At 33.7% G+C, this 21,013-nt stretch overlaps 1 protein-coding gene across 2 annotated transcripts in view; it reads left to right on the top strand.

The window, feature by feature from the left end:
- LOC109837777 (probable mitochondrial intermediate peptidase, mitochondrial) overlaps positions 1-17,032 on the top strand; it is a 29,081-nt gene extending 12,049 nt beyond the window's left edge. For both annotated transcript variants that reach the window (XM_020406126.1, XM_020406127.1), the window contains 9 exons: positions 9,018-9,137; positions 9,324-9,449; positions 10,619-10,774; positions 11,767-11,883; positions 12,995-13,117; positions 13,208-13,275; positions 15,306-15,441; positions 15,589-15,754; positions 16,328-17,032. In XM_020406126.1, coding sequence (XP_020261715.1) covers positions 9,018-9,137; positions 9,324-9,449; positions 10,619-10,774; positions 11,767-11,883; positions 12,995-13,117; positions 13,208-13,275; positions 15,306-15,441; positions 15,589-15,754; positions 16,328-16,569 — 1,254 coding nt within the window. In that variant the 3' untranslated portion in view covers positions 16,570-17,032. The remainder of the gene's footprint in view (positions 1-9,017; positions 9,138-9,323; positions 9,450-10,618; positions 10,775-11,766; positions 11,884-12,994; positions 13,118-13,207; positions 13,276-15,305; positions 15,442-15,588; positions 15,755-16,327) is intronic.

Raw genomic sequence — 21,013 nt, 5'->3', positions numbered from 1 at the left:
TGACCGAAAGTCCTCTTCATAAGTTCTAAAAAATCATTCCCTTTTTTGTTGGTTTTTAGGGGAATTAAATTCTTTTCTTAAAGATTCTTTATCAATCTCAAAAGGAGGTGTATTATCAAAATTTTCAATAACATTAATACTTAGTCTTGATGGATCAGAATCATCATAAATGGCAGTAGGCTCCATGTCATATTTAATTCCTATTGGTTTTTTGTGTTTAAAGAAGTCTTTTTCCCGAGTTGGAATTGAAGAAACTGAGGCACGTCGCTCGTCATTAGTTTCAAGGGTAATTTTTCTAAATGAAGAGAAGTTAACCTCGACATCACCATTAGGATGCTCAATAATTTTTTGAAGATTAGAATTTTCAGGGGGTAATGGTTCAATGACTTGACTTAATTTTCAAACTGAAGGAAGTTGAATTTCATTCCATTTTAAAGTCCATGAAAAAACTAAGTTATTTTTAGCGTGAGTAAGAAATAAAGTAGTTGCTCCTTTCTCAGGGTTAATCTTAGCTAAAGGCATGAGCGTATTTATGGCTTTATAGTAGATTCTATAGGTTAAAACTATATTCTCAGAATTAATATTCATATTAAATCCAGATGTTTGAAGATTTGAAGTTAACACTTTGAGGATGCCAGGGTCTGATAGAGAAATTGAGAAGTTTGAAAAAGCATTAAAGAATATAGGACCATTGTTCAGGCTTTACTCAATTAGACCAATTAAAGAGTCTGTGAAAACAGAGAATCTTCCGTCTCGTAAGCAAACAAGAACAGAGGTATTGATGCCATTTCTAGTAAGGGGTCTAATAGATACTTGAACCAGGCCAAGATGAAGGAATTTAAGGGTAGGATCTTCAGTTATTCTTCGGATATCTCTATCACTGAGTAATTGTAATTTCTCTGTGTGAGAAGTTACAGTTTTTGTTTTTTCAATAGTTTTAACATGATATGATGTTTTTAATTTAAAACCTTCTTTACAATAGATATCATTAGTACTAACTTTAGGTATTTTCCAATTTTGAATGCTTTGATCAATATTTTCGTAATCTAAGGATTCTGAGTTTTTAACCGACATAGTTCTTATATAAGCATTATTCTTATCAGGAGAGAGAGAGCTTAGAAACTTAGGCATCTTAAGAAAGTCTTTAAGACTCAACCTGTCAACAGCAAGGGATGAACATGGACAGAAAGACCCTAGACGCACACAAAGCTTAGCGGGCGAAAACCGTGTGAACTACGACAACTAGTTAAGGAAAAAAACTTAAAGAAGATAGCAAAGTAAACAAGCTAGGTATTAAGCAAATGTAGAAACTCTAAAAAGTTTGCAGTGTCCCTACCAGTCAACAACACCGGATGAACACAGATTAAAGCTGTGTAAGTTGCGACGAAGGCAAGAAAAAGGAGAACAAAGAAAGAGAACTAACCGTGACCAGGACTTGTTTAGCCTTGATACGATAGAGCTAGCTCGTGGGGAATACTGTGTAGACGGAGGAGAGGATATATCTATTGTTTATAGCTATATCTTCTTCTTCGTTCACATGTATATCAAAAATAAAAGAAGAAAATATAGTAATGAATAGTAAAAATGAACAGTAACAACGTGAACAGTAGCAGCGACGGAAACAAACTAGATAGTATTTACATAAGATGCTTACAAACTTGAAAGAAAATAAACTTAAACACTTACAAACCAAAAGCTTCGTGATCCACTGGAGCTAGTAGTAATAGAGCACACTTATCTTACAAACACTCAAAAGAAAATTTAAAAGCAAACCTCACTCAAACTTAAACTAAAACTGAAAACTTTAAAAAAAGAAACATGAGGGAATTCTCTGGAGAAGATCAGACTTCACTCTCCAAAAACGCCTCCCCTTACTCCTCAACTCCTCTTTTTATAGACTTTTTTAGGAACTATGCAAAAGATTCTTTTCATATTCATCAAAGCTTGGGGTATCCCTTCGGCTCCAATTTTGTCAAAACCTAAGAGATGTAGAGTAGACTAACTTTTTTGACAAAAATTACCACATCCAAAGCAGACTGTATGTAGACATATAGGCTGTTATTTCATCTTCAGTTTTATTTCTTTTAGCTGTGAAGGAAATTTGTTATAAAAGTTAATTAGTTTAAACAAGAAAAAGATAATGATAGATTGACTTAGTGTTTAAGTCGTTAATCAGCAATTATCATAAATTAATGGTATTATGAATTTTTTCATAAGGTAATGGCGAATATTACCTTGAGTTACATGATATTCCATCTATATGTGTTATCTCTTCGACCAAGTTGCTATCGATTGATGTGTTATTCAAAGAGACGGGTTCTTCTTCTTGAATGAAGACATCCTCCTGATATTGTTTTGCGCCCATAAAAACATCGTAAGCTTTTCTGATTTCTGGCCCAATAGGTGGATTGGTCATCCATTTATCAATGACTACCTTAGTGACTCTGTGATGTGAGGTTTCCCTCATGCAAATGTCAGTACAGATAATACGGAGTCCGTCAGTCATAAAGTAGGAATAATCCTCGAATAAATACTCAAGTTTTTTGTAGAACCAGATGGTGCTTTGAAAACGATCCAAACCTGCATTCATGCTGGATACGATTTATGAATCAAATGTGTCTACGAAATTGGTTTATTGAAACCTTTTGGGCTAAATTTGGAGCCATCAAAGAAATTATGCCAAAAGAGGTCCTTAAAAAACAAGGAAAAAATGTATCTCCACAAGATATGCTTGAAATATCTATGGAATTTGGTCTCCCATGGATTATGCAATGAGATTGGGATTATGTTAACGACACACCATCTTATTTCGCAAGAAGTATTTTTGTAAAATGATATGATCGCTGGAATATTACAAACTATCTTAATGGAAGAAAAGGCTCATTGCTTCCAGACTATAGTCCAGAATATGGCATAAAATCAAATCCTAGAAGATCTGATATGAAGACTATACAAGAAAGCCTTTACGACAAATTTGCGCTACAATATCCCAATGCAAGTGAAGAAAAACTAAAATCATTAACTTATGATGAAATGCTAATGATACTAGCACCAATGGATACAAGTGAAGAAAAACTAAAATCATTAACTTATGATGAAATGCTAATGATACTAGCACCAATGGATACTACGTCCTCTACTTCAACTAAAATCATTAACTTATGATGAAATGCTAATGATACTAGCACCAATGGATACTACGTCCTCTACTTCAGAACCTGCTGAGCCATCTGAGCCTGTTAAACTAAAAGAAGAACCTGTGATGGAAGATACTCCTATGGATAGCGAAGACTGTTTTGATAACAATGGCGACGATTGTTACGGAATTAATCTGTGATATACCATTAATTTATGATTAATGACTTAAACACTAAGTCAATCTATCATTATCTTTTTCTAGTTTAAAATAATTAACTTTTATAACAAATTTCCTTCACAGCTAAAAGAAGCAAAACTGCAGATGAAATAACAACCTATATGTCTACATACAGTCTGCTTTGGATGCTTAAGGATGTGGTAATTTTTATCAAAAATGCTAGGCTACTCTACATCTCTTAGGTTTTGATAAAATTGGAGCCGGTGGGACCCCCAAGCTTTGATAAATATGAAAGAAATCTTTTGCATAGTTCCGAAAAGAGTCTATTAAAGGAGGAGAAGTTGAGGAGTAAAAGAGGCGTTTTTGGAGAGTGAAGTCTTGATCCTCTCTAGAGAATTCCCTCCTGTTTTATTTTTTAAAGTTTTCAGTTTTAGTTTAAGTTTGAGTGAGGTTTGCTTTTAAGTTTTTTTTGAGTGTTTGTAAGATAAGTGTGCTCTACTACTACTAGCTCTAGTGGATCACGAAGCTTTCGATTTGTAAGTGTTTAAGTTTATTTTCTTTCAAGTTTGTAAGCATATTATGTAAATACTATCTAGTTTACTCCCGTCGCTGTTACTGTTCATTACCGTTCACGTCGTTACTGTTTATTTTACTATTCATTATTATATTTTCTTCTTTTATTTTTGATATACATGTGAACGAAGAAGAAGATATAGCTATAAATAATAGATATATTCTCTCATCCGTCTACACAGTATTCCCAGGGAATTCCTATAGGGATATGGCCCTGTCAAGATGTCATCACCAAAAGGCTCTCTCACATGAAAAAGAGAGAACTTCTACTATTCCCTTAACACAAGACAATAAGGGAACATATTTTGATGGAATAGCTCCAGCGTAAGCGTCTTAAAAAAGATAATGATAGATTGACTTAGTGTTTAAGTCGTTAATCAGGTAATACCATAAAATGACTGAAGAATGTAATGACACTCCTTTCAAGTTTGTTAACTCTTTGCTCAACAGTCGGCCTGCGGTGGAGAATTTCCATCAAAATTTGTCTTATGATTATCAGTTATTTCTTCAAATTGCATATCAACTGGAGTGGGTCTTTTTCCTTTTTATCATCTCGAGATATTTTTTTAATTGTATCCCCTTTTCTTGAGGATTAGTAATGGCATTAATGGTCTCAAGAATGAATTGTTCATGTTCATCTAGGGTATTTAATTCAGAAGAACTATTATAAGATGTTATGGATGAATCATCAGAACTATTTTCCTTTTTAGAAGTGCAAAGATTATTGCACTCATCGTTAGAGGGTTATGGATGAATCATCAGAACTATTTTCCTTTTTAGAAGTGCAAAGATTATTGCACTCATCGTTAGAGAAAGAATTATCATCAATAAGATTTAAAGTATTCATAAGTTTTTCGATTTCATCGGCTGAATAATAAAATGCTTAGAATTAAAGCTCTGAAAAAGGAAATAAAGAAAGTGCTTTAGAATTTAAAGCTATCAAGCATATAGAATTTGTAGTATTTTTTAACTACAAATATCTACAATTGTTTTATTATAGAATAAGCACTAGAATCAAAGAGTGAGTTGTAATTGCGTAGTGTCTTTTATCTCATCAGGAAATTTATCAGCAAAGGCAATGACTCTGTGGATAGGAGAAATAATACCTTTGTTAATAGAATATCCTAGTTAAAAGGGAATGGTTTTTTAGAACTTATGAAGAGGACCTTCGGTCATCAATTCGTGTCCTATATTATGATTGTATACGAACTATTAGAAAAAATATACATTTTTTCTTATGGTATGAGTTCATTTACATTGAAGAACAAAAGAATTCCCTTAAACATTTACCTACTGAAAACCGTGTCTGTATGCTAAAAAAGATTTCAAAATACATGGAAGACAGAAAAACTAAGTGAAAAAAATGAGTAATCTTACTGAAGAATTAACTAAAAGATTAAAAGATTTGTCTTTAAATAAATCTCCTACTATCAATGTCTTGTCTGAATATGAAACTCGAGAAGAAAATCAATGGAAAACTGTTCTCATTCTACCTTTCTCTTTCTATACTTAGAGGCGAAGGCCGCCAGGCTTTACTCACTTTCAACAAAAATATCTAAAATTTTTAGAACAATATCTCCATGAATATAGAGAATTTGTCATCCTGTTACCTACTGTGATAATTCTCTTCTCAAGAAATTTTGAAGAACATTGGAAACAACTAGAAATATTCTTTGTTTAACTCCAACATCTCCTTCAAAGAGGACCAAATACTTTTATGATCCAGGATTAAAATATCCTGATTATATGCTTGTTAATAATCTATGGAACATCATCTGCGCTCAAGAACAAACCGAAAGCTTGGTGATCCACTAGAGCTAGTAGTAGTAGAGCACTCTTATCTTACAAACACTCAAAAGAAAACTTAAAAGCAAACCTCACTCAAACTTAAACTAAAACTGAAAACTTTAAAAAAAGAAACAGGAGGGAATTCTCTAGAGACAATCAGACTTCACTCTCCAAAAACGCCTCCCCTTTACTCCTCAACTCCTTCTTTTATAGACTTTTTTATGAACTATGCAAAAGATTCAACTCCTCCTTTTATAGACTTTTTTAGAAACTATGCAAAAGATTCTGGTATGAGATTAATTATCTCTATCCTTATTCCAATAAAATTACACTAACATCCCATGAGATGTTTTAAATCCTCGGAATACCAGAATTCATTCTGCAAAATATTTGCATGGAACGTCTTAACAGAGAGCAACTATGGTCATCATAGATACCGAGGTAAAGAATACAGTTACTTTCGGCTAAGAATATATCATATTATTCCATTAAATGAATGAAACTCATATTGAAATCCCAATGTTCCGCGAAAGTTTAAAGAAAAATATATCATTGCAAAGTTTTAAACCAATAGTGTTGACTTTTTGGATTAATTCTCCAAAAGGAATTTGATCATAGAGAATGGTGCCATTACATTGCTCTTTGAGGGATATTCTAACCTTTTCGGCAAATAGAGGTGGAAGGTCAGAAATAAACTTTTCTTTCCAAATTGGATTATTACAATCGTGTAGTTGGTAAATTTTTGACAAAAGAATTATCGAAAAACAAAATCTAATTCTAAGAATTACCAAAAAACACAGTTCTAATAAAACTGAAAGAATACCAAGAAAACCCCCTAAAAGAAATTTTAGGAAGACTCCTACATGTTACAAATGTAAACAAAAAGGACATTATACTAACAAATGTTTTCAAAAGGAAATGAAAAAGAGGGTTAATGAGTTAAATATTAAACTCCAATACCAAAGAAGAAAAGGGATCTCCTAAAGGAAAGACTAAAACAAAAAATACTAATAAAACCCCTACTAGTTATAAATGCAAAAAGAAAGGACATTATGCTAATAAATGTCCACAAAAAGATCTAAAAACTAAGGTCAAGTTATAAATGCAAAAAGAAAGGACATTATGCTAATAAATGTCCACAAAAAGATCTAAAAACTAAGGTCAATGAACTTTTATTAGACTCCAAAGAATTATGCTAATAAATGTCCACAAAAAGATCTAAAAACTAAGGTCAATGAACTTTTATTAGACTCCAAAGAATTTACTACAGAAGAAATTGATAAGTTTGTTAATACTTTGAAACTTAGTGATAATGGTTCCTTATATAATGAAGATTTATGCAATAATCTTTGTACTTGTTTTAACTTTTCTGGATATGCTTCAAATATCTATGGAATTTGGTCTCCCCTGGATTATGCAATGGGATTGGGATTGTGTTAACGACACACCATCTTATTACATAATCCAGAGGAGACCAAATTCCATAGATATTTGAAGCATATCTTATGGAGATACAGACTTTAGATGGTACAAAGACGTCTTCCTTTCCAAGGTCTACCAATTACATGATTGTAATAACCCTATTTGGAAAGAAAAAATCATTTTAGGTCTTCCACCCATATTTGCTGAAAGAATAAGAGAATGTCTGATTTTCTCTCCAGGGAATTCCTACAGGGATATGGCCCTGTCAAGATATCATCAGCAAAAGGCTCTCTTACATGAAAAAGAGAGAACTTCTTCTACTCCCTTAACACAAGACAATAAGGGAACATATTCTCAATTTTATACATGAAAAAGAGAGAACTTCTTCTACTCCCTTAACACAAGACAATAAGGGAACATATTCTCAATTTTATCAGAAAACATTGGATAAACAAGACAATAAGGGAACATATTCTCAATTTTATCAGAAAACATTGGATAAACTTGTCATCCTTGAAACGTCTGATACCAATCGTGAACCGAAAGCTTGGTGATCCACTGAAGCTAGTAGTAGTAGAACACACTTATCTTACAAACACTCAAAGGAAAACTTAAAAGCAAACATCACTCAAACTTAAACTAAAACTGAAAACTTTTAAAAAAGGAAACATGAGGGAATTCTCAAGAGAGGATCAGACTAGGAATCTTTTGCATAGTTCCTAAAAAAGTCTATAAAAGGAGGAGGAGTTGAGGAGTAAAAGGGAGGCGTTTTTGGAGAGTGAAGTCTGATTCTCTCTAGAGAATTCCCTCTTGTTTCCTTTTTTAAAGTTTTCAGTTTTGGTTTAAGTTTGAGTGAGGTTTGCTTTTAAGTTTTCTTTTGAGTGTTTGTAAGATAAGTGTGCTCTACTACTACTAGCGCCAGTGGATCACGAAGCTTTCTGTTTGTAAGTGTTTAAGTTTATTTTCTTTCAAGTTTGTAAGCGTCTTATGTAAATACTATCTAGTTTGCTTCCGCCGCTGTTACTGTTTATTACTGTTCACGCTGTTACTGTTCATTTTTTACTATTCATTACTATATTTTCTTCTTTTATTTTTGATATACATGTGAACGAAGAAGAAGATATAGCTATAAACAATAGATATATCCTCTCCTCCGTCTACACAGTATTCCCCACGAGCTAGCTCTATCGTATCAAGGCTAAACAAGTCTTGGTCACGGTTGGTATATATATATATATATATATATAGCAAGACTATCCACAACCATAAGGCCTCGGCCTCACGATGTTTTTTGGTTGGATACATGGATCTCTCTTCTGTTAAGGACCATCTTCTTGGTTAAGTTAACAATTATCCCATCTTTTCTACATGCTTTTGCTTAGACCTACTTCTGGTCTCTGTTTCTTTTAACTACAATCTTATTAATTCTCCATTTCACAACCCAAACCATCTCAGATATTTCCCTCGTTTATCCTCAACACTTTAGAAGCCTCTTTGTAGAAGTGCATGATTATTATCTAATATTTTAGTGTATTTTCGTTCATCCATCTTAGAATCCCTGTTGTTGCTGTGCTCGTTTTTTGGACATATTGTTTCTTGACTATCTAACTTTTAATCCATAAAGTAGTGGTGGTCTTAGTCTTTTAGATTCTTTTTTCCTGTTTTCTTTTTTTAATTTCATTGATGTTTTGTTATCACATAAGACTTAGAAAGTACTTCTCTAATATCATCCTGTCTTAATTCTATAACCACATGCTTCTTTGATCACACTGTCTAAAATAGTCACTCTGAGGTATTTTTGACTGTCACTTTGTACTATATTGTTATATTCTCATTCCTTACAATATTTGTTTGCCTCACATCATATACATATGCAATATTTGATGGACCCAGTGCTTCTTTTCCTTAAATGATGCAGACTTTGGGGTGCAAATCTTATTCCGAGTTTGCAATTCAGCCAAATATGGCTGCATCACCAGATGTGGTTATGTCCTTTCTTATTGATTTGAGCATGACTATTAGACCTAAAGCTGATGAGGTAAATGGTGGCGTACTTTCTCATCACAAATATATGTAGCGTAATATCTTGCTTTGAAATTTTATCTGCATATCATCTTGCTTCGACATTTTATCTGATGCTTGGATATCTTATCTGCATATTATCTTGCTTGGACTTGTGGTGCAACCACTTTGATATAGTTTTTTCTATTTTCTTACTTTGCAGGAGTTTAGGTCCATACGTGAGTTCAAAAGGAAAATGTGTAATGAAAAATGTGCTGATTTACAGCCATGGGATGAGGCTTACTTCACAGGAAAGATGAAGTCTTCTGCATATGACTTGGACCCCTCTGTATGTTTGTCGTTGAATCACTGACTATAAGAACTCATTATATTATGATTATTTCAAATGAGTGACTGTGTGACCAATTTATGCTGGATCAAAATCTCATACTTCATTTTCCTTTTACTTTCATTTTGGTTTGGTTTCTCCTTATTATTTTGATCTGAAAAAGAACTTGAGAGATCATTAATGTAAAGGAATTATGGAAATGGAGAAGATGGGGATTAGAAGCTGGAAGCTTAGAAACATGATTGAGAAGGAACTTTCTTTTATGGATGGGGGTGGGGGTGGGGGTGGGAGGAGCTGAGGAGCTGAGTAGGCACTCAATAAGGAAACCCAATCCTCAGCTGAGTAGTCACTCAATAAGGAAACCCAATCCTCAATTTCAGAAATCAACTGAACTCAAAACACAGATGGTAAGATGCTATTGGGTGGTGGCCCTGCTTATGGGTCAAATCAATACATTCTGAGAAGAAATATTTGATTATCAATCTCATGGATCTCATTAGTATCATACTAAATCCCATCAATCGAATCACTTTTTCGAGAATACGATACATCTAAGCCGTATAAGAGATTTATTCATTGATAAGAAAAAGAAAAAAATGTAAACGATGATTTGATTGATGATAAAATCGAATACTGGGTTGCAAACAGTGATTTGATTGATGATAAAGAAAGAGAACTATTGGTTTAGTTCTCCACCTTAATGACAGAAAAAAGGATTGATCAAATTCTATTGAGTCTGACTCATAGTGATCCTTTGTTTTACAATTATTATGAAGGTTAAATATTTAATGTCAAAAGTGATTGTGTCATAAGTGTCATGTTCTTATAACTTTCCAAAATAAATGAGTAGGCTTATGAAATGATATAAACATAGAGCTCCTGATGAAATTTTGTGACCTAATAATAATTGTTTGCTCTTACGATCCAATCTATTGAAAACTAAATCACATAGCTGTTTTGCTGGTTCCCAGGATTTTCTGTTGCAAATGGATCAACAAAATGGCTAACATTTGAGTGCAGCAAAAAAACTTCTCTTTTTAACTTAGTATACATTTTCATTTGTACAAATGTCAAATGGAACTACATCTTCTTTTCTTTAAGTTGAAAAATGAAATAATAATTGATGTCACTTGTTTTGTATAACTAATTTTCTATTATTGATTCAACAGGTCATAGCGTCATACTTCTCATTATCCCATTGCCTTGAGGGCCTAAAGGTGTTGGTTAAATCATTGTTTGGTGCGACATTCCATAGCATGCCTTTTGCACCAGGAGAATCATGGCACCCCAGTGTGATGAAATTGTCACTTCATCATCCTGAAGAGGTAAATACTTAAATATTACAAGCATTCTCTGTGCATGTTTGACTTTCTGTTTGTAACAGAATTACTATTTTCCTTATTCCGTAAGTAATTCAGATTAAAAATTAATTTTTACTACTATCATACACAACCACTCAATCACTCTCTCTCCCTCTCTCTCTACTTATCCAGTTGGGACATTATGTTATTATATTCCTATTCCCCTCTATTTGAAAATCTGAATGCCTCTGATCAGCTTTGCAACTTGACGAAACTTTACCCAACAATTTATTTTGAGATTCACAGGAACAAACCAAGTGTCCTAGTTGTGCAAATTGTTTCACAAGTTCTTTGACTCATGAAAAAAGAGGTTTTGACTTATATATTGAGTAAAGGCGTAATTTTTATAATATGTTCCTGTTAAGCTTCAGTTATGGCGGAATTTGAGCATGATGCTGGTATCATCTGCAAATTGCCAGTTATTCTCCACTCGCTTTTCAGTAATAAACAATCTCTTATATTTCTGTTGAATTTGATCTAGAGGTCTATAATGGGTTGCTATGCTGGATAACTTTTAAATTGTCATTGAATGGAGGATCATGGTGGACATTAACATATGGATGAAGGATTGAACATAGATATGCCTGTCACGTGTATTAACAAATTAATCTGTTTAATGAGTTCCCATACTTGCACTAAAGATTATGAAGGAGTTGCTTATGGCTCTTTTTGTGCTAAATGTGACTCATCTCTAAGTTTGCAACTTCTTTGTTTATATTTGTAAAAGTGTCTTTTGTCGCTTAATGGTTCATTGAACCTAATGAATTAGCTTTTCCCTTCTTTTGTGGAAGTATAATCAGAATCAGAATGGCCTTGCTGTATGCAGTGTACTATTTATATGTAAACTTGTGAAGTTATTCTATTTGTTCCTGGCATTTTTCCATTTCTTGGAAGCTTCATTTTGTTGTTACCCTATCTTCTCTAGTTTTAACCAGCACTTTGTTTTGTATAAACAGGGAGATTTGGGGTTTCTGTATCTTGATCTTTACTCGAGGAAGGAAAAATATCCTGGTTGTGCTCACTTTGCCATTAGAGGCGGTCGTCGACTATCTGGGACAGAGTACCAATTACCTGTATGCTTCAAGCAATTTGCATTTTTTCTGTCTTACATTTGCTTGACATCTGGTTTAACTTTTGATCTATGCCTGAGGAAAGATAAATTTTGTGTGACAGATGCATCTATTTAACTAAGACTAGCAGTGAAATGATATCTTATTGTAAAATCTTGATTGCATTTGTCGTAGTAGGGCTTTTATCCATTACGATTTTTTTGAGTCCTTGAGAGTGATTTTAATGCACATGTCCATACAATTCTTATTTTTAGCATTATAATGATAATTAATAAATTCTATTTGGGATACATTTATATGTTTGTTAGCTTGTAATTGAACATGAAATGTATACTGAGCTACCTATATTTCCCATATTGACTATTTCATTGAAAAGTTATGCTAATTCCTTGTAGATTTACTTGTTCATCAAATGTATCTTTGAAAGTATTGGTGTGGTGAACTTTGATAATTATTTTGTCTTATTCGCTCGTCATTGTCAGTAAACTAATGGTTTTTCTTTAAAAATTTTACCTCACTTTACTCGCTATTCTGATATGGCAGCATGCTTGACCTATCTCTTACAAGCAGTATGTAGGATGGACAATCTAATTTTTGGTCAGTTCTCATCACAATTTCCCACGGAGATCATAACTCTCCTGATCTTCTTCTCCTTGTTTCTTCTAGTTACTCATCTGCCTGAACATATCTTGACTTTTTATAGTGTTAGCTCCTGATTTGGGTCCATGAATTGCTTGACTTTATATGAGCATTCTAGTTGAATATTAAAAGTTCAGGCCCTACAAGTGTCGCCTCTTATTAATTGTCAGTTGCGCAAGAGTTAATAATCTTTCCAGCACTTGAATTTAATTGCGTCTTGTTAGTTGCTTTTAGTCTTTGTTGCAATTTATTTTTAGTAAGGTAACAGGGTTGCTGAGGCCTTCCTTAGGTAGTAATGATATTGATGAGGGGGTTATTAGGTAGGGGAAGTACCATGTTCATGTCCCATAACAGTGTAACTCGTTAAAAAAAATGTAAGAGGGTACTCTTTGACACCATGTTTGTGTCATCATAATGTATTAACTTTCATATTATCATATTTATTCTTTTAAATTAATGACATGATATGTTACAGATTGTTGCTTTGGTATGCAACTTCTCAGCTTCTCCTGGATCATCTTCAAGGCTTAATCACTTGGATGTTGAAACCCTTTTCCATGAATTTGGACATGCTCTTCATTCCCTTCTTTCTAGAACGGTATTCTTTTGTTGTTTCTCAAATGTTACTTATAAATTTCCTCTTAGTATCTCTGCATCGATCCATTGACCAATATATTGATCTTCTCAGGATTATCAGCACTTCTCAGGTACGAGAGTTGTTCTTGATTTGGCTGAAACTCCTTCAAACCTATTTGAGTACGTTCTCCTTTTTAACGTTCTTTGTACATTGTATGGTCTTATAAAATTTGAAAGTATCCATGTGACAGAAAGCAAAAGTTTTTATGCTCATTTTATGCCAGGATTCTAGACTTAAAATTAATATCATCCCTTGTTTTGAGAAGCAGTTTGGGCACTGGCCTAGGCCACTGCTTAAGCCTAAGTGATGCTCAGACAGCCCGAGCAAGTCTTGCAGTGTCTAAGTGAGCATGGGTTGCTTAAGCAAGCTGATTGTGTCAAAAAGGTATATATTGCCCTTTTAATAGTAACAGGTGAAGCAAACAGGTCGCGTCGAAAGAGATTGGATCTGATCAAAGCTTGATAACAAAATCCATCATAGATAAAACAATGAGGATAGGACTTTGAATTTTTGAAAAAGTCCTTCCTCTCTCGATGTATCCTCTTAGCCTTTCTCTTTGCACTCAAGTTGTAAATTTGGTGTCTTTGACTACGGTTAAAACAATAGCCTCGAAAATGAAGTGTTAAAAAACGCCCATGTGCCACTTAAGTGCCCCCTAGCTACCTGGGCATGGGCACTAGATCTGATGTCCAGAAGTGCCCAGGGTTTTGTGAGACGTTGGTATCACCTAGCATTCTAGAAAACTTTTCTTTCGAATGACTGTAAAAGGACGATTTTGTGTAGCTTTCATCTTGTTGCGGTAAAGGGATGACTTTTCATTATCTTTTACCACAAGCAACATGAGTCGAATCTGATTGCAGTCTTGAAACTTTGTAAGTGACTTCAGATCATAGTGTTAGAACTAATATGTTTATATAATACAGTGAATGGGACTAGTGCTACTTCTTCTCATTCAGGAACAATTTGATTGTATTAAAATAACAAAACTCAAAGCCCAATCCTCCTCTCCGCCCAACACACACATGCACGCGCGCACACGAAGGAAAAAGAAAAAGAGCAAAGTAACTGAAAAAGAAGAAAAAAGACTAAAACGCCCCTCTTTATTTTTTCTTGTGCTGGTGGGTTAGTAATGCAGTTGTAGTGTGGATTGTTCTTGATGGTGCATGCCTATTCTGGTGATCATGAACTGAAACTAGCAAGCTTAACAGTGAATAGTCAGGGGGAGTAGATGGTTGTGATTTGGTGGGAACGACCTCATCATGCGGTAAAAAAGTAAGGTTGTGAGACCAAAGAACAATTCAGAAGAGCTACATTGTTGGTAGGATTATGGGTTTGATGCTATGTTACATTGGATAATGGGAAAAGGGAAAATTGATGAAGAAATGAGAGCCTGATGGGGAACTGAAATTTTAATAAATGTATTAGGGAATTTATCCAAAGATGAGTACAAATGATATTGATTATAGAGAGGATACCACCAGAGAAAGGAAGACAGGTAACGAATGTTGTATGTATAACTTACATTTGTAAAACTATATAGAGAGGATACAACCTGGGAAAGAAAGACAGCTAACGATGTTTGTACAAATGTTATTGGTCGCATTATAGAGAGGAAATTTCTCCTCTCAATTTCTTCTTCCTTCTCTAAAATTTTGGGCAAGGCTTCATGGAGGGAGATAAAAGTGAGGGAAGAGGGAAGCATATGCAATTAGTTAGATGACCCTAGTTAAGGGTGAGTTAAGAGAGTCTCACGTGCTTAGCATGTGCTTAGGGTGAGGGTATTTTGGAAGAGAGGGTATGTTTTAAGCAGAAATTGGCAAAATGTGTGACATTGTGACAATAACAACAATTAAAGGTGATTTCCGTTAAAAAATAGGTGAAAGGTGGTTTTCATCAATTTAGTAAAAAGTAAAGATGGTTTCCATGTAAAAACCCTTATAATTTATACCATGGATACTCCAAACCGCACAAAATAATCAGTGCCTTTATCTTATTTACGTGTGTTGACATGTTGATCATTTCCTAGGCAGTCCATCCTTACAATCTATTAATTGGTGCAGTTCTATCGGAATTCATTAAATTTTATTCAATATAATAATTCTATTGCAATTCTGTTATTATTTGGTTCATTGTTATTCCTTTCATTTAGGCACTATGCATGGGACTACCGTGTTCTGAGGACATTTGCTAGACACTATGCGACAGGTGATGTAATACCAGAAAAACTAGTAGCAGTCATGAACTCTGCTAGAAATATGTTTGCCGCTACAGAACTTCAGCGCCAGGTATATTTCATTGAAAATATTAAGTAAGAAAACACTGTTGCTTAGTTTTATTTGAAGGCATTGACCTTGATGCACTCCTAATTGCGAAGCACTTTTTGCTGGTTTCAATTTCAAGATGACTAATCATAATGCTGATGCTCTTGCTAGATTTTCCTCTCAATTACTGATCTCACTCTGTTCGGGGAGCAGCCCTCCACTCCCATAGATACAATATCTGTTGTTGCTGATCTGAAGAGAAAGTACACAAGCTGGAACCATGTGGACGGCACACACTGGCACACTCGATTTACCCATCTTATAACTTACGGGGCAGGTGTGTTGTGCGCCCAACTATCTCGTCAGGTTTGGTGATTTAAATTAGGGTAATTTGCACTTAAATACCCCAAAATTTATTCTGTTTTTACTTTGATGCGCCAAAGTAATTTTTGCCCAAAAAATACTCCAAGGTTTACCGTAATTTTAACTTTGGTACCCCAAAGTTTTTTTCCCCAGAAAGTTCCCCAAAGTTCAACAAATTTTGATATTGATCCTGAAACTTTAATAAAAATTTAACTTTGATACCCAAACTTTAACAAAAGATTAACTTTTGGGTATCAATGTTAAATTTTGTTGAGCTTTGGGGTATCAAAAGTTAAAATTTGTCGATCTTTTCTTTTTTTGGGGGTGGGGTGGGGTGGGGTGGGGTGGGGGGCTTACTTTTTGAGCAGAATATATATTTTGGTATCGAAGTAAACTTTTGTTGGGCTTTGGGGGTTTTTTTCCGTAGGAAAAGAAACTATGGGGTATTTAAGTGCAAATAACCCTAAAAATATTGTAAGACATGTATTTCCCCCTAAACTTCATATTCTTAAGTAAAACAATTTCATGTCTTGATTCTGGTGGGCAGGTTATTACAGCTACCTGTATGCAAAGTGTTTTTCAGAAACTATATGGCAGGAGATATGCAGTGAAGATCCCTTCTCAATGAGCACAGGAACTGCTATTAGAACAAAGTTCTTGCAGCACGGTGGAGCGAAGGATCCTGTTCAATTATTACAGGATTTTGTTGGCAGTGGTGTTGTGAGAAGTTCAAATGGTGGGATCGTCCCTGATATTAGTAGCCTTTGTAAAGGAATGGGGCTGGGGTGATAGACCTCCATCTACTTAAGCAACCATAAATATAGAGCACTGTTACAGATTGTCAAGCATCAGATATTTCAGGAAAGTGGAGAGCTTGATGGTAATGGTGTCTCCTCAGCCATGCATCAAAGAATACAGTTCAAAGTAAGCATATGATGTAGCTTTGCGTGTTTAAAATTGATGATGGTTGTGCGGATGGAAGAAAGTCATCCATGTACGGCAGGGGAGATGGTGAATTTTGCACGAAAGGGAAGACTCTTGGTGAGCTTGTATGTAGTCTTATCTATCCTTGTGAGGTTGCCACTGGCTCTATTGACCCTATTCATGTTTTCTGTAATGAACTGATTACTGGCATTGCTTTCCATCTTAATTTATTCTCGTATCTCTAAAATGTAACGTTAAATACACTGTTATTTAGAGTATCCCGATCATAATAACATTTAATGATGAGAAGGTATGTAATTTTGCTTCATTTGCTGTGTGTTCTGCCTTAGATTGCATCTGCATTTACCCTTATGCAGACTTAGAGGTGGTGGAGAGGTTGAATTGGGGGAGCAACCTGATTTTTCTCCTTGAACTCCGCCAAAAGAAGTGACTAAGTGACTAATGCATACAGCGATGATGCAAAGCGCGACCGGTACAAAAAAAAACTACCACAACAACAAAAGAAAACCTCTAAAGAAGAAACATGAGCCTCAGGATTACAATGGCATTCACAGATTACAATGTCCTCTTTGAGAACTGGACAATAACTTTTTTCGTTATCAGAAGGATATGTTACTCATTTGCACTCACCTTAGACGTGAATATGCCTGTTATGTTGAAAATTGAGAACACACTGAAAGTTCATAGATTATAGCTAGACTGAAAGTATTAAGAATTATCATATCCTTTTTGAATGTTTCTAAGCATGTTTCTTTCGTTTATCTTTGGTTTTTTTCCTCCGTTAATTATAACCTTACGTGTTTCATGTCCAAACCATATTAAAGGAATCCCTCCGGTGACCTTACCTTCAACTAAAATTAAAAGAGATGAGGAGAAAGAAATTATTGTTTCGAAACTCTTGAGGAGTTCTTCTGTATTTTTGCAAACTTTAGGGGGATTTAGAGCATCTCCAAGGGGCTGGAAAAATCCGGCCCCTTAGCTAGGGAGCGTTTGGATACCATAGCGTTTTTACCGTTTCCATTTATTTTTCAAAAAAAAATAATAAAACGCGTTTGGCAACCAGAGCGTTTTTTTGACTTGACCCTTTACAAAATCCAAAAATTAAACACTTTTCTCAAAACACCAAAAAGGTGTTTTGAGATTCTGTTTTTTTCATCTAAGCCGTCGCCGCCGCCGCCGGCCTGACGCCACCCGTGCCCGCCGCCTGTCCGCGCTGCCCCGCCGCGCCGCTGCCCCGCCGCCGCCCGCTGCTGCCCCGCGTCAAGGGTCAGGCACCCCCTACATCAACCTTGAAGTTGGAGGCTCATCCTTCAAGGTGGTGATGGTGATGGACAAACGATGTGCGCCTCCAACGTCCACTACCAAGCATCCTGCGCGCGGGTCGCCGCATCCCGCGGAAGCCACGATACCATTTTTCTTATAGCCGTAGTATCGGTGATCTAGTCACGCTCACGTATACTCACAGTTTATTATGGTGCGTCGTGCTATATAGGAAGATATATACATATATATTGGTGTACTATATAAATGCCCGCTTACATACTATCTCTGTGCCGCGTACTCAGCGCCGGCCTATTACAGTACCCACTATACACGTATTACAACCGCCTAGTATCATGTGGCTTGATAGTATATATACAGTTATGTAGAGCCCGCCATAATATATAACTATACTATATCCGTACATCATTATACTATAGATATATATATATACAACTATATTATTTATATATATATATATATATGGTCTGCCTATAGCCTGCTCGTCTATATAATCGCTCGGTATATATATATATACTACCACCTCGATATATATATATACCTCCTAGTACGCCGTACTATATATATATATATATATATATATACATATACATTATACATAATATACACTGACTCGCCTTATATTACATATACATATATATACATGATACAGTATACAGTATAATATACATATTATATATTATACATATATATATATACATATATATATATTACATACAGTATACATATACATTAACATACCATATATGTGTATAGTTAATATATATACATAATATGTTATATATATATACTACAGTATAGTATGTGTATATATCATATTATATATTATACATATATTATGTTATATTTATATACATACATATAATATGATGTTATAATAATATATACACATATTATTATGTCCGTACGTCACTCAGCAACCGTCCTAGTCCTATTAATATAGCACGTATGATATATACCTTATACAATGCCATGACTATATTATGCTGCGTATAGATAGTCATATAACCTCGAGTACCGTCTAATCCAGTCTACTCTTGCCGCTCGCGCATAGCCCGTCCCGCCCTGACCCACCTCGTACCGTGACTACGTATACCTAGGCTTGACTCACTCAGCTACCTCTCATATATATATATATATATATATATATATAGTCTATAGATATAATATATATATATATACTATAGTATATTATATATATATATTATATATACATATAGTATTTATACATTATATAATTATGTGTATATATATATATATATATTATATATATACTATATATATATATACCACCGTAGATCATCTATATAGATACACCTAATCTGCTACCATGTATATATAACACATATATATATATGTTATATAGTATATACAATACAGTACTCTATAGTATATCATATATAATATATAGCCTATACTATATATATATATATATATATATATATATAAACGATACATATATATATATATATCATATACTAATATATGCTAATAATACAATATATACTACTATAATATATATATATACATATATATATATGTATATATATAGATACATATAGGTGCCTGACCATTAAATCGTATTACTATATATACACCATATTCAGTTTTAGTATACTAGGCCTAGTATCCATTAGCCCGGCAGTATATTATTACCCTCTAGTCCGCTCATCTATATATATAGGCCACCTCGTATATATTATACTCTATATATTATATATAGCTACCTATATATATATAGCTAGTAACTTGATATATATATATACCCATATAATCCTATATATAGTACAGTATATTATATACTACATCTTATATATATGTGTATATCTACTATATATATGGTATTATTCACCTCATATCATAACATATATTGCTGGCTGTCGCCCGTATATATTACCAGCCTTACTCGCGGACTCCCTCTATATATATATATATATATATATATATATAGCCTATAATACTATTATACCATATCCTTATAGTACTATATTATACTACTAACTATAGCCTATATATATATCACGTACTTATATATATATACTACGTATATACTTATTGATAGTATATCCTATATAGGTACTACTACGTATATATGTATAATATATAATGTACCGCTCACCTACTCAGTATCCCTCTAGCACATATAATACTCTAGATTGCTTAATATATTGATAATATTATATATGATGATAATATATAATGCTTATAACAATATACGAGTTGTGTTATTTTTTCATAAAACTACTATTTTATTTATACAGTATAGTGGTATATATGATAATGATATAAGCTATATATACATATATATTATATATATATATTATTATATATTGAGTAATTTATAATAATGTAGTTATTATCTTAAAATACACTATAACTAATAAATAAAATCTAGCTATATATATCTTTTACTAGTGTATTACCAATTATATATATATAGGTATAGGTATTTTATTTGGGTATACGTACATACTATATATAGTACGGTCTCCAATATCATATATGTAGACCTCTAGTAGATAATATAAGTATTATCTCTATACCTCACTATATTATATATAATAATGACCCTCATAGTTACCCTTAAAACATTATATACTATCTCACCTATATAGTATATAATATTATAATAAGTATGATATGGTGGGTGAAGTGCGTTACAAGTCCCTTAAGCCTTTCCTGTGTTGCCCCTTCATTTAGTGATTAGTGTTTGTGTTGTAGTAATGTTCTGATGATAGTTGTATTTCTTATTTAATAAGTGATTTAATTATATATTATGTTTATATTATTAGGTCATAATATAAATACCCATAATTATTAATATATATGCCTAATGTGCTATGATAGATTATACATACTCCTCCCTTGACACACACGGTTGTATTATTTTTATTAGCGATAATTTACTGAGACATGATAATGAATTCCTATTATATTCTATAAAGAGCGGTTTGCGCACAAATCTCAAAAAGTGTCACTCAAGTTTAGGTCCTACCAATATTTAAAG

This window comes from Asparagus officinalis, chromosome 4, assembly GCF_001876935.1.
Source record: "Asparagus officinalis chromosome 4, Aspof.V1, whole genome shotgun sequence".
NCBI classification, from domain to species: domain Eukaryota; kingdom Viridiplantae; phylum Streptophyta; class Magnoliopsida; order Asparagales; family Asparagaceae; genus Asparagus; species Asparagus officinalis.
The sequence above is the reverse complement of the archived record's forward strand: the minus strand, read 5'-3'. Positions and strand labels throughout refer to the sequence as shown.